The sequence below is a fragment of the Astatotilapia calliptera genome, chromosome 14 (assembly GCF_900246225.1).
Source record: "Astatotilapia calliptera chromosome 14, fAstCal1.2, whole genome shotgun sequence".
NCBI lineage: Eukaryota > Metazoa > Chordata > Actinopteri > Cichliformes > Cichlidae > Astatotilapia > Astatotilapia calliptera.
In genome coordinates this window covers 22,024,673-22,044,710 of record NC_039315.1, presented here as the reverse complement: position 1 = coordinate 22,044,710, position 20,038 = coordinate 22,024,673, and the positions used below count along the sequence as shown (strand labels likewise).

General features: G+C 39.3%; 1 protein-coding gene across 1 annotated transcript; it reads left to right on the top strand.

Moving 5' to 3' along the window:
* Positions 1-507: 507 nt before the first annotated feature.
* Positions 508-19,311, top strand: LOC113036838 (von Willebrand factor A domain-containing protein 5A-like). Its single transcript, XM_026193376.1, has 23 exons — positions 508-599; positions 2,658-2,705; positions 2,802-3,004; positions 3,100-3,322; positions 3,635-3,795; positions 3,870-3,984; positions 4,110-4,258; positions 4,349-4,437; positions 4,523-4,667; positions 5,995-6,074; positions 6,164-6,278; positions 6,424-6,582; positions 6,668-6,771; positions 8,064-8,278; positions 10,703-10,744; positions 10,960-11,019; positions 11,369-11,410; positions 13,132-13,182; positions 13,547-13,588; positions 14,593-14,736; positions 15,026-15,171; positions 18,287-18,410; positions 18,497-19,311. Exons 2-23 carry the CDS (start codon positions 2,663-2,665, stop codon positions 18,574-18,576), a joined length of 2,532 nt encoding a protein of 843 aa, XP_026049161.1. The 5' UTR covers positions 508-599; positions 2,658-2,662; the 3' UTR covers positions 18,577-19,311.
* Positions 19,312-20,038: the final 727 nt, after the last annotated feature.

The following is a 20,038-nucleotide window of genomic DNA, read 5'->3' as shown; positions in this document are numbered from 1 at the left end:
GGAAGATTAAGAATTTGTTCTTTGGTTTAACTCAGTCCTTCTGAGTAAAGATCTATAGCTTCAGTTCAAGAAAATGAATAATGGTATACAGGAGTACAGTATCAAATTACACTGATAACTGAAGAACTACCATGCGGCTTATTCCTTCATTCTTTATTAACAGGACAAGTCACATTAAAGCTTTACAATAAAAAAGACATGTAACAAACACAAAACATCAGAGAATAATAAGTTTATCAAAACACAAGTTCTAATAAGTAAACGTGAGCAAAGGCTGTAAATGTAAAAGCTACACTTTAGCATAAAATATAATGCGTAAACATACCATTACAGACATATCTGAAACCGAACTGGAACTCTTAAACTCACTACTATCGTTAAAGCTTTTAATGTGTAAAGATAAAGTTGATAAGTTAATTTCCTGTTAGGGCATCTGTGAAGCCTCGCTCACTAAATGATCTCATTGGAGGGATGCAGCAGAAAGCCTCTGACGTCACCGGAGTAGAACTGCGTGCGCGTATTGTAGACGCATAAGCTTGAACTTCACACACATACTACAGATCGGTGCTTATCGGACACACAAATCCCTCTATTCAAAGGTATGCTTTTCTCCAATTCATTGTAACTTTTCTTTAGACGTTGTAACCTGACGCACTTCATAAAAAACGCCGTAAGAAGTGTGCTGACAGGAGCTGTATACAGATGCAGTCTGTATTTTCCTTTTTATTTACTGGCAGAATAATATCAAAACTTGTTCTGAGTCCAAAAAAAAATCTCAACCAGGGCTGCTGCAGTAGGCGGTGAAACGTAACGAGTTTGGGTACCTCATATTTCAGTGGCGAGAAACACAATTTGTTGTCTTTTCAAGCTAAATCGCGATGCTGTGGCCCAGTTAAACACGTTAATGCAGGGGTTTAAGACCCAAATAAACCCGGCGTGGTTTGCAGCGCCGCTGCAGGGGAGACGGACGCACCTGAGCTGCAACCAATCACGCCTCACCGCCTTAACGTCTGTGCTATCTATGCTGTTGTGTTGGTATGTGTCGGGCTGTGAGCTGAAAAGCTACAGCCGGCTGTGCGTGAAAAGTGGTCAATAAAGAGATGCTGAAAAGCATGTTCATGCAAACATCATCGGGTCTGCCTGATATGTTTACAATGGGACTTCTACTCCTGAACCTCTGCACATATCCCATATGCGCACAGCGTCTGCAAATCGGGGCTGTATGAAGTCACTTTAATCTTTACCAGGACTGTAAGCTGTCATCTGTGAGGCATGAGCGGTGTTTGTTTGTAACATAGTTACAGAGATATGCAAGCAGTTTCTTGAGCGTTTCTGTAAAAATAACAATCAATAAATTTGCATCATTTGCAAAAATCTTCTCACCTGTACTTAACCTTTTGTTTTTTTCTAACTCATCAGCCTGTCAATTAGACATCATCCCTGCTATATTTGTTGTTTGGGGGGGGGGGGGGGGGGGGGGGGGGGAGTCAGAGATGATATAAATAATTAAGTAAAAAAAATAAGCTAGATTAGACATCTACATTATTGTAAATTATCCATCTTGATTTTTAGCACTTCTGATGATACGCTGTAACAGAAGTAAATCCTCTCCGGTGTCCCAGAACTTCCATTTGTCCAGCATATAAGATGACACAAAGCTGCTGCCATAAACACACACATTACTGGGAATATAGTTACTCAAAGATGACAAACTGGGGGAAAAAGAGATGGAAGCCCTGACTAAAACAAACAAAGAGGAAGAAGACCATGAATCAACCACACAATGTGCCATTGGATCCAGGCTTCTGTTCTGTAAAACTAGACTAACAGAAACCAAAACCAGGAGTAACGGTAACTCTCAACTCAACCTATACTTGATAAATAAAACTATTAAAGGAACAGAAAGATGAAACCAATGCTGATGGATTTTAGGTAGATGGAGAGGACCGAAACACCAGTTGGCGACCCCCATGTTGTGCTGTCTTCATGAGCGCCCACATTCAGCACTAAGAATAAATCACAGATGTGAGAGAGCAGGTTAATGAAGGTGACAATATAAACACAACAAGACGATGACCGGACCGATGCTCTCATGCCGCACATAGCAGCGCCCCAAACTTAATGCATGACCTGATGTGTATGATCGTGAAACATTAGGTCTGCTCCTAAACAGGGTGTCATTTCTAGCTTTGGACTTTATTTGGATTTAAGCTACAAATTAAGGTCATACAATCATCCTTATTTTTAATAAGAATTGTGGGAAAAGTAAAAAAAAAAAAAAAAAGGTTTAAATTACAAGTGAAAGACATGAACATGCCTTCATTTTATCTACTCCAATTCTGTCTGCTAAAGTTACAGCCAAAAGTTCATCCCCTACTTCCAGTTTATTTAAAGTTCAGCTGCCAGATGTTGAAAAAATTTATAGAGAAAAGGCTCTTGGATGCTTAATTGTTTTCTTTAAAACTTTGCAAAGCTTTTAAATCCTTATATTACGTAACTATTCCCTAGTTCTAGATTTAGATCTTAACTGTTTCTCAGTCAGATCCTCCTAACTATCATTGTCATCTGTTAGTTATTTGGCTTCTGGAGCCAAAATGAAAGCAACACTAAATTCTTTTATTTGGAGTAAATCTCTGTGGTGGTTGTCTCTTGCACAGGAACAATGGTGAGAGCCTGTGGTCTGCTAACTGCCCAAAAGGAACCAGGTAAAAAGTTGATGAAAATCCAAAATGGGCAGGAGACTAAACAAATTTTGAAGTTAATCAAAAACAGTTGTTTGGATGTTTATGTTTTTCTTTTAGTTCCTCTGAAGAGCATTGAGGTGGAGCTGGAGGTGAGGGACCATGTGGCTGCAGTGGTCTCCACCCTGAACTACGAGAATAAGGAGAACAAACCATTAGAGGCTGTTTTTGTCTTCCCTCTGCCTGGAGACGCTGCTGTCTGTCATTTCAGTGCTAAGATCGGACAGACACAGATTGTAGCTGAGGTGAAGGAGAAACAGAAGGTGAGCTGGACAGTAAATATAACCTCATTATAAGTAAGATTCAAAATAACAATAAACACAGTGAATGTCACTGACATGTGTCACCTGTCCTTCAGGCTCGTGAGGAGTATGATGATGCTCTGAGCTCTGGTCAGCAGGCCTTCCTATTGGAGGAGAGCGATCAGAGTCCAGATATATTCTCTCTGAGTGTGGGCAGTCTGCCTCCAGGAGAGAGCGCCTCCATCAGGTTGGAGTACGTGACTGAGCTGGCTGTGCAGGCTGATGATGGTCTGAGGTTCTGTCTGCCTGCTGTGCTCAACCCTCGATACCAGCCTCGGGGTAGGAACACTTCAAAATACTTGGACCAGAAATGGTTAAACCATATTAGGTCTTGAACCAACCTCACAACAGTGACAGAACACAATATATGGCAGAAAAAGCATCAAAGTTCAACTTTATTTTCTCGAAGAAAAGATACCACATAACACTGTGACTGTCAAACATATTTATCAGATTAGAAAAAATGTAAAAGACTTGTGCCAGCCTTGTACCTAATTTCCCTGAAACCTTTAATTGGACCAGATGTTTTTAGAAGCTTTAATATTTAATGCCTTATTGTTCACAGCATTTCTAACCTGATGTTGTGTACAGGTAGTGAAGGTGTTCAGGTGACTTCTGTTCCAGCCTCTCTGGTGCCCTACAGTCTGTCTTTCTCTGCCCGAGTGTCCTCTCCTCGTCCAATCTCTAAAGTAGAGTCCAACTGTTCCCTGGACCCTCTCCAGGACCTCAACACTGATCAAACCCAGGCCACGGTAGGTAGAGTGCTGATGTGTCTGCTCTGTACTTATAACTGAGAACTAAATATGAATGTGTTTGTGGTGTGCAGGTCAAGCTGGCTGCAGGACACAAGTTTGACAGAGATGTTGAACTGCTGATTTATTACAAAGACGTCCACCAGCCCACCGCTGTGGTGGAGGCAGGACAGGCCTCTGCTGAGCCGGGTGAGTGGAAATGATAGGAGTAGTTGGTTTTCAAAGACAGATTTTTAATATCCCCATTCTTTCACTCAAAAGTTTGAATATGTATGAAAATTTATATAAACTTTTTTCTGTCTGTTATTTTTCAGGCTCTCTGATGGCTGATTCAGTGGTGATGGTGAGTCTGTACCCTGAGTTTCCCCAGTCTGTGACGTCTTCAGTGGCTTCATGTGGAGAGTTTGTGTTGTTAATGGATCGATCTGGAAGTATGAGTAATTCTCGCATCAGCAGTGCCAGGGTATCCATAATATACTTACTCATAAACTCTTTAGTTTCAAATTGTTCCTCTCACACAGTGGCCTCACTATATTTTCAATGTTCTCTTAAGGATACTCTGCTGCTCCTGTTGAAGAGCTTACCAATGGGCTGCTATTTCAATATTTACAGTTTTGGGTCCAGATATGAACACATCTTCCCGTGAGTCTCTCCCAGCCCAACAAAGGTCCTTTTGTCCTTGACATGAAATACGTGCATGTTTGTATTGGTATTTGTGTGATGGCAGTAAGAGTGTGGAGTACAGCCAGCAGACCATGGAGGAGGCTCTAAATACAGTTGTGCAGATGGAAGCTAATCTCGGAGGAACAGAGATGCTGCAGCCCCTCAAACATATTTACAGCCAGCCCTGCATTCCCAATCAGCCTCGACAGGTAACACACCAGGTTAGGTTCAAACTTTCAGAGGGAGCTCAGCTCCCAAACATAATTTCATCCATACAGTTTCTTGTGATTAATATTAATGAAATATGCTTTTGCAAATGTCATCAACTGTTACCTAAAGCAGCCTAACTGGTACGATGATCTATTCAGAGTGAATAATCAGAGATTTCTATCTAATCCACCCGTTGAAGCAAACTGGTAATAGCGTTGTTTTATATTAATTCATACAAACCCTCCCTTTATGATGCAGACTCAGCATTATATACCCCAATTTCACGAGTGGATAATAGATTTGTATTCCCTCACATGAATGTAATGACAGCCATCCTGTTCACCATGTTTAGATTGGTATGAATCCTGTAAAATGGACCCTTGTGCACCTCTTCCACCTCTGGCTGGAGCAGCTTCCCCACGTGGCTCCTCCACTGCTCTCGGCTGAGAAGTTTGAGGACACAGTAGTTGCTCTGTGGCACTCCTCCGCGGGGCCGATATGAGCGCAGACACTGCGCCGGGCACTAGCCACTCCCGCCCGAGGAGTGGGGATGGGTGCGGCAGCAGGCTGCATCTTGGTTGTTCGCACCCTGCTGCATGCCTGCCGCTGGGGAACCTGGTGGGGGTGTTGGTGGTGTCGGTCAGAACTGGATTAGAGCTGCCAGATTCGCAATCCTTTGTGTGCTGCAGTCAATCCAGTACCGGAGTTCTTTCTGCTTACGCTTCCTGGTTTCTGCACCACTGTGGCAAGAATGAGGCATGATGCGACCACGATTCTGCATTCTGAAACATCTTACTTTATTAAACGGTTGCTTTTTGTACAACTCGGCTCAGCTTCCCAGCTGCCAGCCACACGTACACAACAACAATACAACAGGACTTCACACCGCGCTTAAGCTGGGCAGGCGTGATTGCGATGCCACGCAGATGTGTCCACCTTCGCTGCTGTGGCACCGCCAGCCACGCCCTGCCAGAGTGCTCTGATGGAAATTTCCTTGAGCGCCCCCCAAAAGAGTCCAAACTCAACTATCTAACACACACACACAGTATGTTTGACTTCAGAAGACATTTCACTGACTTGAAAAAACTGAATAATAGCTGAATAATATAAACATGTTGTACATATGTCTCTTACCTCTGTGACATTATCATACTACCCTTCTTCCATCTTCTTAAGTACCATATTTTGAGTTCATATTAACCGTACATTGTTCTTTGCACATTACCATTAAAACATTTGTGTTTCTGAACCTAACTCAGCTCTCAGAACAAGCTGTGTGTTTCTGGGTCTGATGTTCTGCCCTTATGTGCCAACTCTCCTGTCTAGCTGTTTGTCTTTACTGATGGAGAGGTGTGGGACACCAAGGAAGTGATAGATCTGGTGAAGAGGAACTCAGATTCTCACAGGTGAAACCACAAAAACACAAGTACGTCTACACAATTACAGAATGTCCAACATGTCCTCTATGTACTTAAAGAAAACTGTTGTATTGCAGGTGTTTCTCTTTTGGGATTGGGGAAGGGGCCAGCTCTGCTCTCATCAATGGGATGGCCAAAGAAGGAGGAGGTCACGCTCAGTTCATCACAGACACTGACAGGATGCAAGCAAAAGTAAGATATTTAACACAATTAGAAGTCAAGCTAAACATCGCAGCAGCAGCAGCAGCAGATCCATATTTGAGATCAGACCTGCAGTGAGTAAAATGTCTGTTCCAGCTGTTTGTGTATATTTGGAGAGTTTTTCTTTATTTTTCAGGCGATGCAGTCGCTGCGATTTGCTCTGCAGCCGGCTGTGGTCGACATCTCAGTCACATGGGATTTACCAAAGGAAGTGTCTGTCACTGTCCTCTCTCCACCAATCACTGCACTTTTCCAGGGTCAAAGGTCACTGATTTATGCCCAGCTCAGTGGACAGGTAGGAGCAGCAGCCTCTCATGTTGTTGTTTAGATATTTGATGACAGTAATTAACGTGACTTCTGACCCTGTGGTTTTGTGTCAGAGCTCAGAGGCAGCAGAGGGCTGTGTGACGGTGAAGTACAGCCTGGCAGGTCATCCCTCTGAGAACCAGCTGCACTTCAGTCTCAGACCTGCAGAGGACACTGGGTAAAACAGAGTTTTGATATAAACAGCACTGTTCTGTGGATCATGACTTTAGACTTAAAGTTGCTAAGTGTGAAACATATGACACTATCCAGTTAATCCCTCCCATGTTCTATTTCTAACCTCTTTTACTTGACCTTGACGATCACGTCAATGAGGTCATAAATAACTTATAAATTCAAATTTTATTTGTTCCATACACAGTACAACATGTAGTGAAATACTTGTGTTTGAGCTGCGGACAGGCTGCAGACGTAGCCGCTCCATCCCCGGGCTTTGTTTTAACATGGGGGTCTAGCCAGGACCCTTACTGGATACCGGATACTGGAGTCTATTTTCAGGAGGGAAGATGTTATCAGAACTAGTGTGTAATCGGGACTTTGCATAGATGCTTAAAGCTCTTATTGCAGTGCCAAAACTTTGTCTCTGTCCTAAAACTCCTCCCTCTGTCCTCACGCTGACTGTTTAGAGGTGAACCCCACTTATTGTTCCACTTATTGCTGTGCCATTAGCAAATGTTGGTGCGCAGCTGTGTTTATTATGTTTATTTTCATGAATGGTCGGATGGTCCTCACAGTGAATTATGGGAGAGCATTTTCTCCTCCCTTTCTGTAAAGGATGGTCCAGTGTATCCTCTGCTCAAGGAAGCAATAAAAGAAGCATTGAAGCGCCATTCCTTAGTACTTACAGAATTGAGCAGCTCTTATTATGGTCGCTTTGCCGATATTTCAGTCATGTCTCTCAGTTAAGAACCCTCCAAAGCAAAATTAACTTTTGGAACGTATCTATTGCCTCAGTCTATTTTTGTCCTTTGTCAGAACATCGGCTCACTTTCCCTTCCTGTCTCTTAGCTCCAGTGCTTCTTACTGTAAGTATTAGTTCCCAGTTTAGGTTTCGGTAGTTTATAGCTTTCCGTTTCCTTTTGAACTTTATGTTCCACATTTCATCAGTTTCACCTTCAGTTTAATAAAAGGCTCGCATGTTGAATTTAGGTCATAATAGAGGCCTCCTGTCCATATACTGCACAGTGCAACGAGTGGAAAATAATTATATCGTTTTATCTGTTTTCACTTGAAATGCCACCATGAGCTTCTGTTCTGTGGACTGAGATTTCCACTAGGAGATTTTCTCTTGGTGTGAGCATTTGTCACCATTCATGTTATCACTGTGATTCTTATATAAAGCAGTGGGTTTATCTCCATCTATGTTTGACCTTAGAAAGCATACAATATAATAAAAACAGAGAAGTCACTGGTAAACAGCTGTAGTAAAAATATGTCCGTACTTCTTTACAGATTAACAGTCCACAAGTTGGGTGCTCGGACTCTGATTCGTTCCCTGGAGGAGGGAGAACACAGAGGATGGCAAGACACAAAAGTGAAGGAGAAGGTGGTGCAGCTCAGTGTCCAATCGGGAATAAGCAGTTCACTGACTGCCTTCATTGCTGTCTTCAATAACAATGGCGAGGCGATTCAAGGACCTCTTCTGCACAAAAATATTTTAAAACACGGTGAGTTTTTAAAAGCAAGAACTAAAACTTTCACCCACAAGTCTGAAGATCAAAATTACGGTGCACGAATAAAGGGAGTGCAGTGATTAAAAATAGTTTTATAAGATGACTTGAAAACAAGCTCATTAAACTAAAAACCAAAATATTAAGGGGGGAAAAACCCATTGGTCAACACTGACAGTGTACCAAATAAAGGATGGCCAGCTAGAGGTCTATATACTGTGGGGCCCATTCAGGAGGCAGCTGAATGGGTTTGCAGAGAGGGCAGACTGAACAAGGGGCTAAATAGATGAATGAAAAACATATAAAACAGCAATGACATCCAAATGTCATTCCGACTGGTGACGTGTAGTCGGATGGTAACAAAGACAGAGAGGGTAGTCAGAACGGACACGATTGAACTGCCAGAAACTACTTTGGAATCTCACAGGCAAATGGGAACCATCAAGAGGCCTCTAGAAGACACCGAGGGTAAGGCAAGTCCTGAGGAGTATGCTAAATGAGAAGAACAAGATCTGGGAATCAACACCTGCAAGAAAGCTCCTTATCATGCATGGGGTTTCAGCCCAAGTCCAGCATCCTGAAACTTTTCGCTAAGCGAAAGGAAGCGGGCCAAGGACTGGTGAGTGTCAGAACCACTATCCAGGATGAAAAAAAGAAAAAAGAGCCATGAGTATATCAGGAAGATGACCACAACTGATCACGTACATAGGGAATACTCCAGGCAGCAGAAACCTGAGAAAGAAAAGGAGGAAAAAGAGGAACCATCATGGAAGTATAGGTCCATGCAGGGCAAGTAGCACTGACAGATAGAAGAAGTGACTGATATCGAGAAATCCGAACAGTGGCTGGACAAAACTGAACTGAAAGACTAATCATGGCAACACAAGATTCATAATGGCTGGAGTCTACCACACCAGGCAAGACCCCAGGTGTAGGTTATGCAAAGTTTTCCCTGAGACCTTCCAGCACGTAATTGCAGGGTTTAAGATGCTAGCAGGCGGGGCTTACAAGGAAGACCATAACCAAGTTGCCGGCATAGTATAGAGGAATATCTGCGCCGAGTATGGCCTGGAAGTTGAGTTCAAAATGGGTGGTTGAGAGAGACCAGACTAAGATCCTGTGGGACCAGATACAGATGGACAAACTCACTTGGTGATGGCTAACCAATCAGACCTAGTAGTGCTAGAAAAGAAGAGGAAAACCAGCCATAGTGATAGATGTAACTATACCAATCAATAGCAAAATCAGGCAGAAGGAAACTCAAGAAAGTCGAGAAATACAAATGGCTGAGAGAGGAGCTTTAGAAGATTTGGAGGTTGAAGACAACAGTGGTCCCAGTGGTAACTGGAGCATTTGGAAGTGACTTCCAAACTGGTTGACTTGCTCCAGGAGATCCCAGGATTGACATCTGAGATCTTAACAGATATCTACTCACACATTTTTTGGGGGGTCAGAAATATAAATTAACACAATACTGTCCGTGCTATGGAAAAAGAATTTGTCACAATATAAACAGGCAATAGAGCAACAATCCTCACAATCTCTGTGATCCAGGACCTTCTAATTACTCAAATTATAAAATGTTGAAAAACATCAGTTGTTTGATGCTAAATGTTTTACTGCCATAATTTTAGTTAATGTATTTTATTTTGCATTACGCATATTTTCTGTCAATAGGACATTTATTTTAGAAATTCTCATGTAGGATCTATGAGATGCACACCCATTTTGAAGCATGAGCATGGCAAGTTGAAGCCGGGAATGTTAAAGGTTTCTTAAAAGTATCTGTACATTGCTCATTTCAGCCTCTAAACATGGGTCAGCCCGCGAGGTATGTTTTATGTCATATAGATCATTTTATGTCTCTATTGTACCTGTTTTACTATCTCATTGAATGTTATGGTTTTTTTTTAGTTTGATGGTAGCGTAGTTTGTGATCAAGGTGATGCTGTAACAATATCAACCCAAGATTGTACAACTCGCATAAAAGTCAACTTCATGCCATCAGTAAAAAGAACTCTTTACTGACTTTAAGAAGAGGTGGAAGTCATGATATCCAAACATCCATCTAACCATTAAAAAAGATTCAATGGACCTGATCTATGAAAACATTAACCATTAACTAGCCTGTAAACACTGAATAAACCAATAATTCTGTTGCAAAGTTAACATGATTGGAACTGAAATATGAAACATGTTTTTATACACTGTTTCTATAACTTTTTGTGATATTTTAAATATTGTTAAATGGCACTTATTAAATCACAGTTTGCAAAAAGCCCCACTTTGTTGACATTTTAATCAGCTTCATTTTATTCGTACATTTTACAACCGACTGTTATGATTGATGGTATGATGTTTAACTTAATGTGTTTACCGTCCATCTTTAGGATCTAAAAATGCCTTCTTTTCTTGCTACAGATTACGTTGATTGCACTCTGAGTCCTTACCAGGATTATGAAGGTAAGCAAGTAGCTAAATACAACAGATATTGTTTCTCTAAACTTTTGATATTTTAAATATTACTGAAAAACTTGTACCTTTGGTTATGAATCATTGTGTATAAAAAAAACAGTGATTTATAACACTTTGAACATTTTTATGAATACATTTTAAACTGTTGTCATGATTTTAGTTTTAGATTTCTTTATAATTTCTTTACCTCCCCTCTCTTTTAGATCTCCAAGAGCCTTCCCTTCTTACCATGGGTTACATGTATGCTGATCAGGAATCTTATGGCAAGCTAAGTTTTGTTTGTTTTTTATTTCTCTAAATGCTGGTGAACACTGAACAAACCAACATTTCTGTGGCACAGTTACTGCTGAACCCATTTGCAACATTAATGAAAAGAATTGTTACTATACATTTTTGTGATACTTTAAATCTTACTGAAAGTTGCACTGTTGTAATGAGTTATAAATCACAGTGTGTGAAAAGAAAAACGTTTTTGACATTTTGAACATTTTAACAAGCTTATTATTGTAAATACATTTTAAACTGATTGCTGTGATTCATAGTATGAGGCTTAGCATAATTTCTTTAACTTCTCGCTTTTGGATCTGAAAATGCCTTTCTTAATTGCAACAGATTACGTTGGTTGCACCCTGAATCCTTATCAGAATTGTGAAGGTAAGTAAACGGCTAATTATAGCACAACATTCATAAATAGATTTCTATAAATGGAATAACTGCCTGTAAACACTGACCGAACCAATATTCCTGTGGGACAGTCGGTATTTAACTGGTTTGCAGCTTTATTGTGAAAAGCTGTTCCTCTAAATTACGGTAATATTACTGAAGAACCTGCAGTCTTGTAATGGCATATGAATCATAAAAAATAAATAAATAATCACACTATTTTGATATTTTAATAACCTTTTTATTATAAGAACAGGCTAAACTGATCATTGCCATTGGTGGTACAAAATTTAGTTGTAATGTTGTCACTTCTCCCTTCGTTTTGTGCCTGGAAAAACCTTCTTTAGTTACTGCAGATTACAGTCGTTTCATGCTAAAGTGTTCTTGGACTACTTCTACAAGGGAGTCATAGATAGATTGATAGATAACTCATAACATTATTACTCCCTACCTAATATTGTGTTGGTCCCCCATTTCCTATAAAACAGTCCTGACAGTCCAGTTCCCGGATGGTATACTGGGGTATCTGGTCTTACATCCCAGTCTCGGGGAACAGAAGCACAACATAAGGGTTAACCCTCAAGGTGGAGTTTTATTGCTACCAAAACTAACAGTGCTAACTCTGGGGTGAACAAAGGCTAAAATAATAAACAAAACAAGCTATTCCAAAAGAAGCTGCTACCTAAACCCTGCATGAAACAAAAGCCAAATAAAAGACAACCACTACCCTAACTCCCTAATTTAATGAACAAGAGAAAAGGTAAAGAAAACAATTAGGCAGTTCATCCCTTCTGCTTTAGTGCTTATTTAGTGGAAAAGAGTATTTACAACACTGTTTACAAAACTTGACGGTTCTCTGAAGACACGCACAAAAATTTGTCACAGAGGGTTTGGAGGCCAACGACAGGTCTATGTAATTATTTTTGTGCCATTGTTCTGAGCACATGTTAAAAAAAATTTGCAAGTACAAGTGTTGCATTTTGAGGAGAAATTTATTTTGAGCGAAGAAAAACTAAATTTGAGCGAACAAAATTCTTCTTCTTTGCTATTATCCATATACACACACAATAACAGCCCCTCTCGCTCGATTGATAACGACACCACATATTTGCAAAAGTGTTCTAACGTTTTTGGAGATGCCCGTTACCCACCAGCTGACTGCACAGCTGGAGTGGCCATTGGCCGATAGTGATTTTTTGTTTTTATGTTTGTTTGTTTTTGTAACAATATAAACTATGAAGGTGGTGGATTTGCAAAGTGGTCATGATGGACTCTGGACTCAGGGATCCATATCCTGCTGAATGAGACTGTAGTCATTGGAGTTTCTTTTTTTTTTTCTTGCCTTGATTGACCTGATCTATTATTTAAGAATAAAAAAACAAAAAGCTGAATGAGAAAGAACAACACATGATTTTCTATAAAAGAACAACATAACTGCCTGGAAACACATGAAAAAATAAATGCTATTTAACTTGTTTGGGACTTAAAAACAAACAAAACAAACAAAACAAACAAAACGCTGTTCCTCTACATTTTTGTGATATTTTAAATATTACTGAAGAACATACACACTTGGAATGAGTTATAAATCACTGTGTGTAAAAGCCCCACATTTAAAATTTTTATTATAAATACCTTTTAAACTGATTTTTATGATTCATTATGAGATTTTTAGTTATGTCTTCCCCTACCCTCTTTTATATATCTCAAAGAACCTTCCTTTCTTGCCATAGGTTACATGGATGCTGATCAGGAATCTGGTGGTAGGCAAAAAGCTAACCTTTTTGTTGGTTTGTTTTGGTTTGTTTTTCTTCTCTAAATGCTGGTAAACACTGAACAAACCAACATTTCTTTGTGATACAAATACTATGCTATTCATTTGCAATTTACATATAAAATGTTGCCCCTATAAATCTTTGCGACACATTAAATCCTGTGGAAAAAAGTTGCACTGTTGTAAGGAATCACAGTGTGTTAAAATGTTCACTTTTTTTCTTTTCTTTTTTTTTTTACAATTTTGAACATTTAACAAGCTTATTTATTTTAAGTTTTTAAGTTTTAAATGGATTGTTGCGAGTCATGGCATGAAGCTTAGCTTAATCTCTTTACCTTCTTTGTTTTCCACAGATTACATGGATTGCGCACTGCCTCTTGATCAGGATTATGAAAGTGAGCAAAAATTCTAAATAAAACAGAAACACAGATGTGTGTTTATGTTCTGTAATTAGAGTGACTGCCTGTAAACACTGAACAAAACATTTCTGTAGCACAGTTACTGTTTAACTTTTTTGCAACTTTAACATGAAAAGTTAATTCTTTTTTGTGATATTTTAAATCCTGCTAAAGAACTTGTGCCTTTGAAATTAGTCATTAAACAGTGTAAAAAGCCACACATTTAAATATTTTCAGGTATTTCAACAATCTTATATTATTATAGTATAGCATTATAGTTATTAAGTTGAAGTCTTGAAGACACAAACGTTTCAGTTATTCTAAAATTATGTTTAACTTACTTATCTCAATCAGAAGACATGCCCTGTGCTAAAGTTAAATTTAAAAGCTAAATGCTATAGAAAGTGTTTTGTTTTTTTTTTTATGAATACATGGCTGTAAACACTGAAATAACTACCGCCTTTTTGTGGAACAGTTGACATTTGCCTTTTCCTTTGTAGTCATTAACAATTTGCCCATGTTAAGTAGTACTTAAGGTGAATCATTTTATTACCATAAAAATCCAGTTTTTAGTAGTTTCATTTCTTAATTCTCATGTCAGAAACATTTACTATTTATTTTAAAACCTTGAAGTGAAAAAGTGTTTTTAGTGTTGTGACACATCTTTTAAAAAAGAAAAGAAAAACAGAACAATGAAAAAAATAACCTTTCCAAAGAAATTGTCCTACATTACAAGTTACAAACCATTACACTGGGTGACAGTTTACTTAGGACCCCCACATTACGTGGAATTGGAGGGCTTTTATTTGCCTTGTTTTAGACAGGCATTGTTGCCCATGGTCATGGATGTGGATTTCTGTTTATTGTGGAGGAATGAACTTAATCAAATGTTCATCATTTTAAAGGAAGCTTGTATCAAAACACCAAAATCCGATGTATTATGCATTTAATAACAGTAAATTGATCTATATCAGGGTTTTGTTTATCTGTTCTCTCACCAGCTTGTAGCTACAAACCTAGAAATAAGTCTGACAGCAAGACAGGGGTATTTACTCAGATGAAGAAGATACTAAGTGACTTTTGGAAATCTTGTAAGACGGTGGCTGATGGTGCTCTAAAATCTGTGTCTGAAGGTAATGTTAGATGTAAGTAGATAAATCCAATAAACTATCAGCTTCCATCATTTACAGAATGTCAGACAGTTGTAGTTGGCTCATCACATGTATGTGTAGTGTGTGCTAGTGGATCAGGAAAAAGAAAATAATAATATGAAAATATAGTCAACAAAAACTTGAATGAGGCATTTAAATATATTACAAATGTTTCAAAGTTTATGGTGGTTTATGGATTGCTTTATATTGTAGACTTTTTATGTCTTCACATGTAGAATAATTATAATCAGGTCCAGCTTTTGTTTCATCTTTGGTTTTTCAGCTTCTGTGTCTGAGCAGCAAACCAGAGATCCTTTGCTGCAGTTAGTCTCCCTCCAGGAGGCAACTGGCAAGTGGTTGCTTGATCCAGCTCTGCCTACTGCACTGGGAAAGACGAACGAGGAGGTGGAGAAGTCAAAGCCAGTATTGGTGGGTTGCTGTAAATTTAAATCATTATATAAAGTGATAATATAAGATTTCATAGTATGAAACCTAATTAAAAATGTTCATATATAACACAAAGTTTTTGGGTGCCATCATGGAAGGGACTGTACCTGGAGACATTGTGAAAGGAGTGATTGGGGGGAATGGCCTGTTTGCTCTAAATGAGAATGATGTTTTGTTATTGGACTTCTGTACTAGGTACAGGTTGGCCAACCAAACAATATGTTTTAGTGTAAGGTTGATTGTAAGTGTACTTTGTGCCAGAGCAAAAGGTCAGTGGTTGGTTTTGTTTTTGTATCTGATCAGAGGCAGTATGTCTTGCACACTTTGGTGGAGAGCAATGCTGTCAACTGACTGCCTAATGGTGAGTCGGACTAGATGGCAGGGAGGACTGCTAGACAGTCCTAGAAAACCTAAATGGGTAAAGAGGGAGGTTTTGGACCTCCCACGGGATGCAAGAGTAATGAGAGAGGCTGTAAAGGTTAAGGAGTAGGCTTTCTAGACTGGGTTGGCCCAGGGATACTCCCGAAGCAGGTATTGTGGGGCCAAATGGGGTGGCTTCAACAGTTGAACAGAACTTCAAGCAAAAACCTGGGTGTGGGATGAGTTCAGAGAAGCTATGGAGGAGGACTTTTGGCAGGCATCAAAGAAGGTCTGTCAAGCTATCTCAGTACTCAGGAGGGAAAAGCTGGGTTTGGCCCAAGCCATGTTTAGTTGGGGAGGAGAACTGCTGTCCCGTGGAGGAAAAGGCATGTTGAGGAACTCTAAAACCCAAGCAAAACGTTCCATATGAAGGAAGGAGAGCCTGAACACTTGGGGTAAGTCTCACCAGTTACACTTGCAGACGGTCACCAGGATTGTTGAGAAGCAGGAGGAAGGGTTACCTATATGCGCTTTTAATGTTGGGACAGTGCCTGTGGAGTGGCAGTCCAGGGTGGTGGTTCTCATTTTATTATTATTATAAGAAATTATTGGGGTATTATGCTGCTTAGCCTCCCAGGGAAAACTTAATTCAGGGTATTTTGAAAAGATGTTCCGTCCAATCATTGAACAGGAGGAGGAGCAGGAAGGTTGCCTGTTGTTTTCGATCCTATTCTAAAATTTCAAGAAGGACATCTGCTTTGGGAATCTCAGAATAATTCTGATATATATATATATATATACCTATATATATATATAGGTCCCTCATCCTATTCATGTAGCCCCTTCCGCCGGGGTTACTTGCATAGTAGCATTCCAACAACGCCCTGTTTTCGTCCCTTGCCCACCGATGCCTTCTTGTTCCAGTAGCCCACTTTTCGTCAGGGTGCCCTGGTTCCTCAACACCTGACACGGACCTTGTTGATCCGGGCGACGTCCGAGCCGGCATGCCTTCATATTTATCTGTCTCGCTCATGTCTGCGGTAGGCTTGCTTAGCATAGGGGGTCTAGCCTTAGGACCCTTACTGGATACAGACGCCCCAGGCAGGAATCGAACTTGCGATCCTCTGTTCCAAAGGCGTGTAGTTTAACCACTACGCTATCCAGCTGCTTTTACATTGGGAAGATGGCCCCAACTGACCGAGTGCTCAGTGAATACCTCAGGCAGCAGAAACCCAAGAAAGAGGAGGGAGACGAGGAACCATCATGGAAGGACAGGCCCCTGCACGGTATGTACCACCGGCAGATAGAGGAGGTGGCTGATATCCAGAAATCCTACCAGTGGCTGGACAAAGCTGGACTGAAAGACAGCACAGAGGCACTAATCATGGCAGCACAAGAACAAGCTCTGAGTACAAGATCCATAGAGGCTGGGGTCTATATATATATATATGAGAATGATGTATATATATATATATACACATATATATATACACACATATATATATATATATATATATATGTATATATATATATATACACATACACATATATATATATACATATATATACATATATATATACATATATATACATATATATATATATATATATATATATATATATGTATATATATATATATATATATATACATATATATATATGATGATATATATATATATATACATCATTCTCATATATATATATATATATATATATATATATATATCTCAACCAACATAATCTATCGCAATTAAGTGATATATGTGGTTCTGTATGCTTCATTGGAGCGTGACCTTCTGTGTTACATTAGCACACATCTATTCCATTCAACCACTGATACTTTTCACTTCTCATATCCCATGCTTGTTATTTCCTTTTTTTGAATAAAGTAATGATTAGCAACACAATCTGTCTTGTCTTCCCTCTGTCATTTGCCATGGGCCAGCTTGTGACAGTATCCACTGGAGCAATTTGTCACAGTTTGAAATGGTTGGTATGAGAGTCAGCACCTCCAAGTCTGAAGTCATGATTCTTTGTTGGAAAGTGGTGGGATATTTCCTGGATTCTTGTGGTTAAGAGAAATGTGAGCCAAAACGTGAATCTTTCAATTATCCAGTCCATTTACATCCCAGCCCTCACCTATGATCATGAAATATGTGTAATGACCATAGAATAAGGTCATGACTGCACACGCGGCTGAATTAAGTTTGCTCCGTAGGGCTCAGTCTTATAGATGGGGTGAGAAGCTCTGACATGTAGACAAATCTTGAACTAGAACTGCTGTTCCTCCATCTCAGACAGAGTAGGTCGAGGTAATTTAGCCATCTGTAAGGATGCTTCCTGGGCGCCTTCCTTTGTGAATATTTAGAGCATGACCAAAAGGGAAGAGACCCCGGGAATCTGCTGGAGAAATTATATTCCTTGTCTGGTCCTGGAATGCACTTGGATCTCCCAGAAGGAACTGGAAAATATATGGATTAGTCTGCTGCCACTATGACCTACTTCAGATGAGCATAACATAAAGATGGATACAACTATAACATAAACAAATTACATTGAAGGGAGCAAATGGAGCAAAAAATATTTATTATCAGTCAAAGTATTTCAGTGCCTTCTTTCAGATTATTTATGTTTTCAAAGTGGTAGGAAACAAGATCATAATCATTGGGTAGCATTTTCCATGTGAAGGATTGTGTTCTGTCTATATCATTTGATTTTGTTTGATTTGGTGAATTAGGCCAACAAGGAAATTTGGGCTACCATTCTGGCTCTGATCTGGCTTCATGGTTTAAAGATGGATTCAAAGAATGAGTGGGATCTTCTGGCTATGAAGGCTGCCTCATGGCTCCGTGCTCAGAATGGTAGTAACCCTTATGAAAGTGCTAAAGTGCTTTTTAACACTGGTTGATGCCACACTCAGCTGTCTTTCTTTGTTTTGTGTTTTCAGCACCATGGGTGACAGAGTGTGTGGAAGCTGCAAATTTACTGTTGGGTTGCAGCGTGATGAAAGAAGCTCTGGGACTCTGAGGGATTTCTTATGAACCCTTTTCCAATAGTACCTACTTGATTTGGGTCAGCACGGCTCAACTCTGTTTTTAGCCTTTTCCATTAAGTGATAGTATCTGGTAGTGGATAGTTTTTTAGTACCTCCTCAGCCGGGGTTCCAAGCGATCCATGCAAGTAGAAAATGTGACATCAACAGACTGCGTGCCACAAATTGATTAGTCAGAGGTGTCACTCGATGAATCATGAGAGCGTCTATTTAATGACTAACCAACTAAACTGTCATTTTTGAAACCTAACAACAAGGGCAATGGCTACACTAAAGACAACACTGTGATCACTGACTCTGCCAAAAAGCCACAGACTGAGCAACAGGTATAACACTACCTTTCTTGTGGCGTTCGTGTCACATACAAATGATATTACAGTCATGCCTGCTTACCTGATGAATGGTTGTTGTCTGCCACTAATTTTAGTATATCACCTTTGTGATTCATTTTAATACTTTGGTTCAAAAATGTCGTGCAGAGAAAGGGACACTCCAAAACAAACAACAAACACATCTCCCACTACTGTCCAAGTTGCGGCATTTTTTTATTTACTTAGTCAGTTATTAGTTATCGGTGCAAAATCTCCACGTACTGACAAGTACTGTAATTCTATGAATACATCGAGAAGTTAAACAAGAGAAACTGTATGCAGGTGGATTATGGCAGTTCTGTTTTTACAATAATAAAAATCAATAATCAGCAAGTAAAACCTTGATTTGTGACTTTTATTCTATTTCATTATTTATTTTTTAAATCCTGTCTGGCAGCTTTGCAATCAGAATTGTGATCTGAATGCATTTTTGCTTTTTTTTTTAATAACATTAAACTTTTGGATATATGCTACTATAGTAGCATAGGGCCACTGAAGGTAGAAAAAAATAAAGGGGAAGGCTGTGTGTCAGTTATTTTTTTGTGCAGTGGTTTTTATGCACTGGTTTATCTGGTAGGTATTAAATATTATAAATATTTAAATACACCAAATATTTAATAATTTAATAAAAAAAATTTCTACCTGTTGTAGCTAAGAAGCCACCCACAGGCCCTTTGCTGACATTAATCTCCCTCCAGCAGGCGTCTGGCTGCTGATTGCTTGATGCGCCTCTGGCTATTGCACTGGGTAAGACCAGCAGTGAGGTGGAGAAATCAGTGCCTGGAAAGGTGACTTGTTCATCTTAATAAATAAAATCAAAAACTGATAATTTGAGATATTGTTATAATAATAATAATGATAATATAGCAAAATTTGAATACAAACACATGATGTATAAAAATGTATGGAACGACCAGACAACATTATGTGTGCGTTATCATTTGTTTTAATTATATAATTAGAATTGTTATATATTTGTATTGTACATTGGTATTTGAAATTTGTGTTTACCGTTGTAAACAAATAAATAGATAAATCAGAATTGTTCTCATAACATTGATAAAGT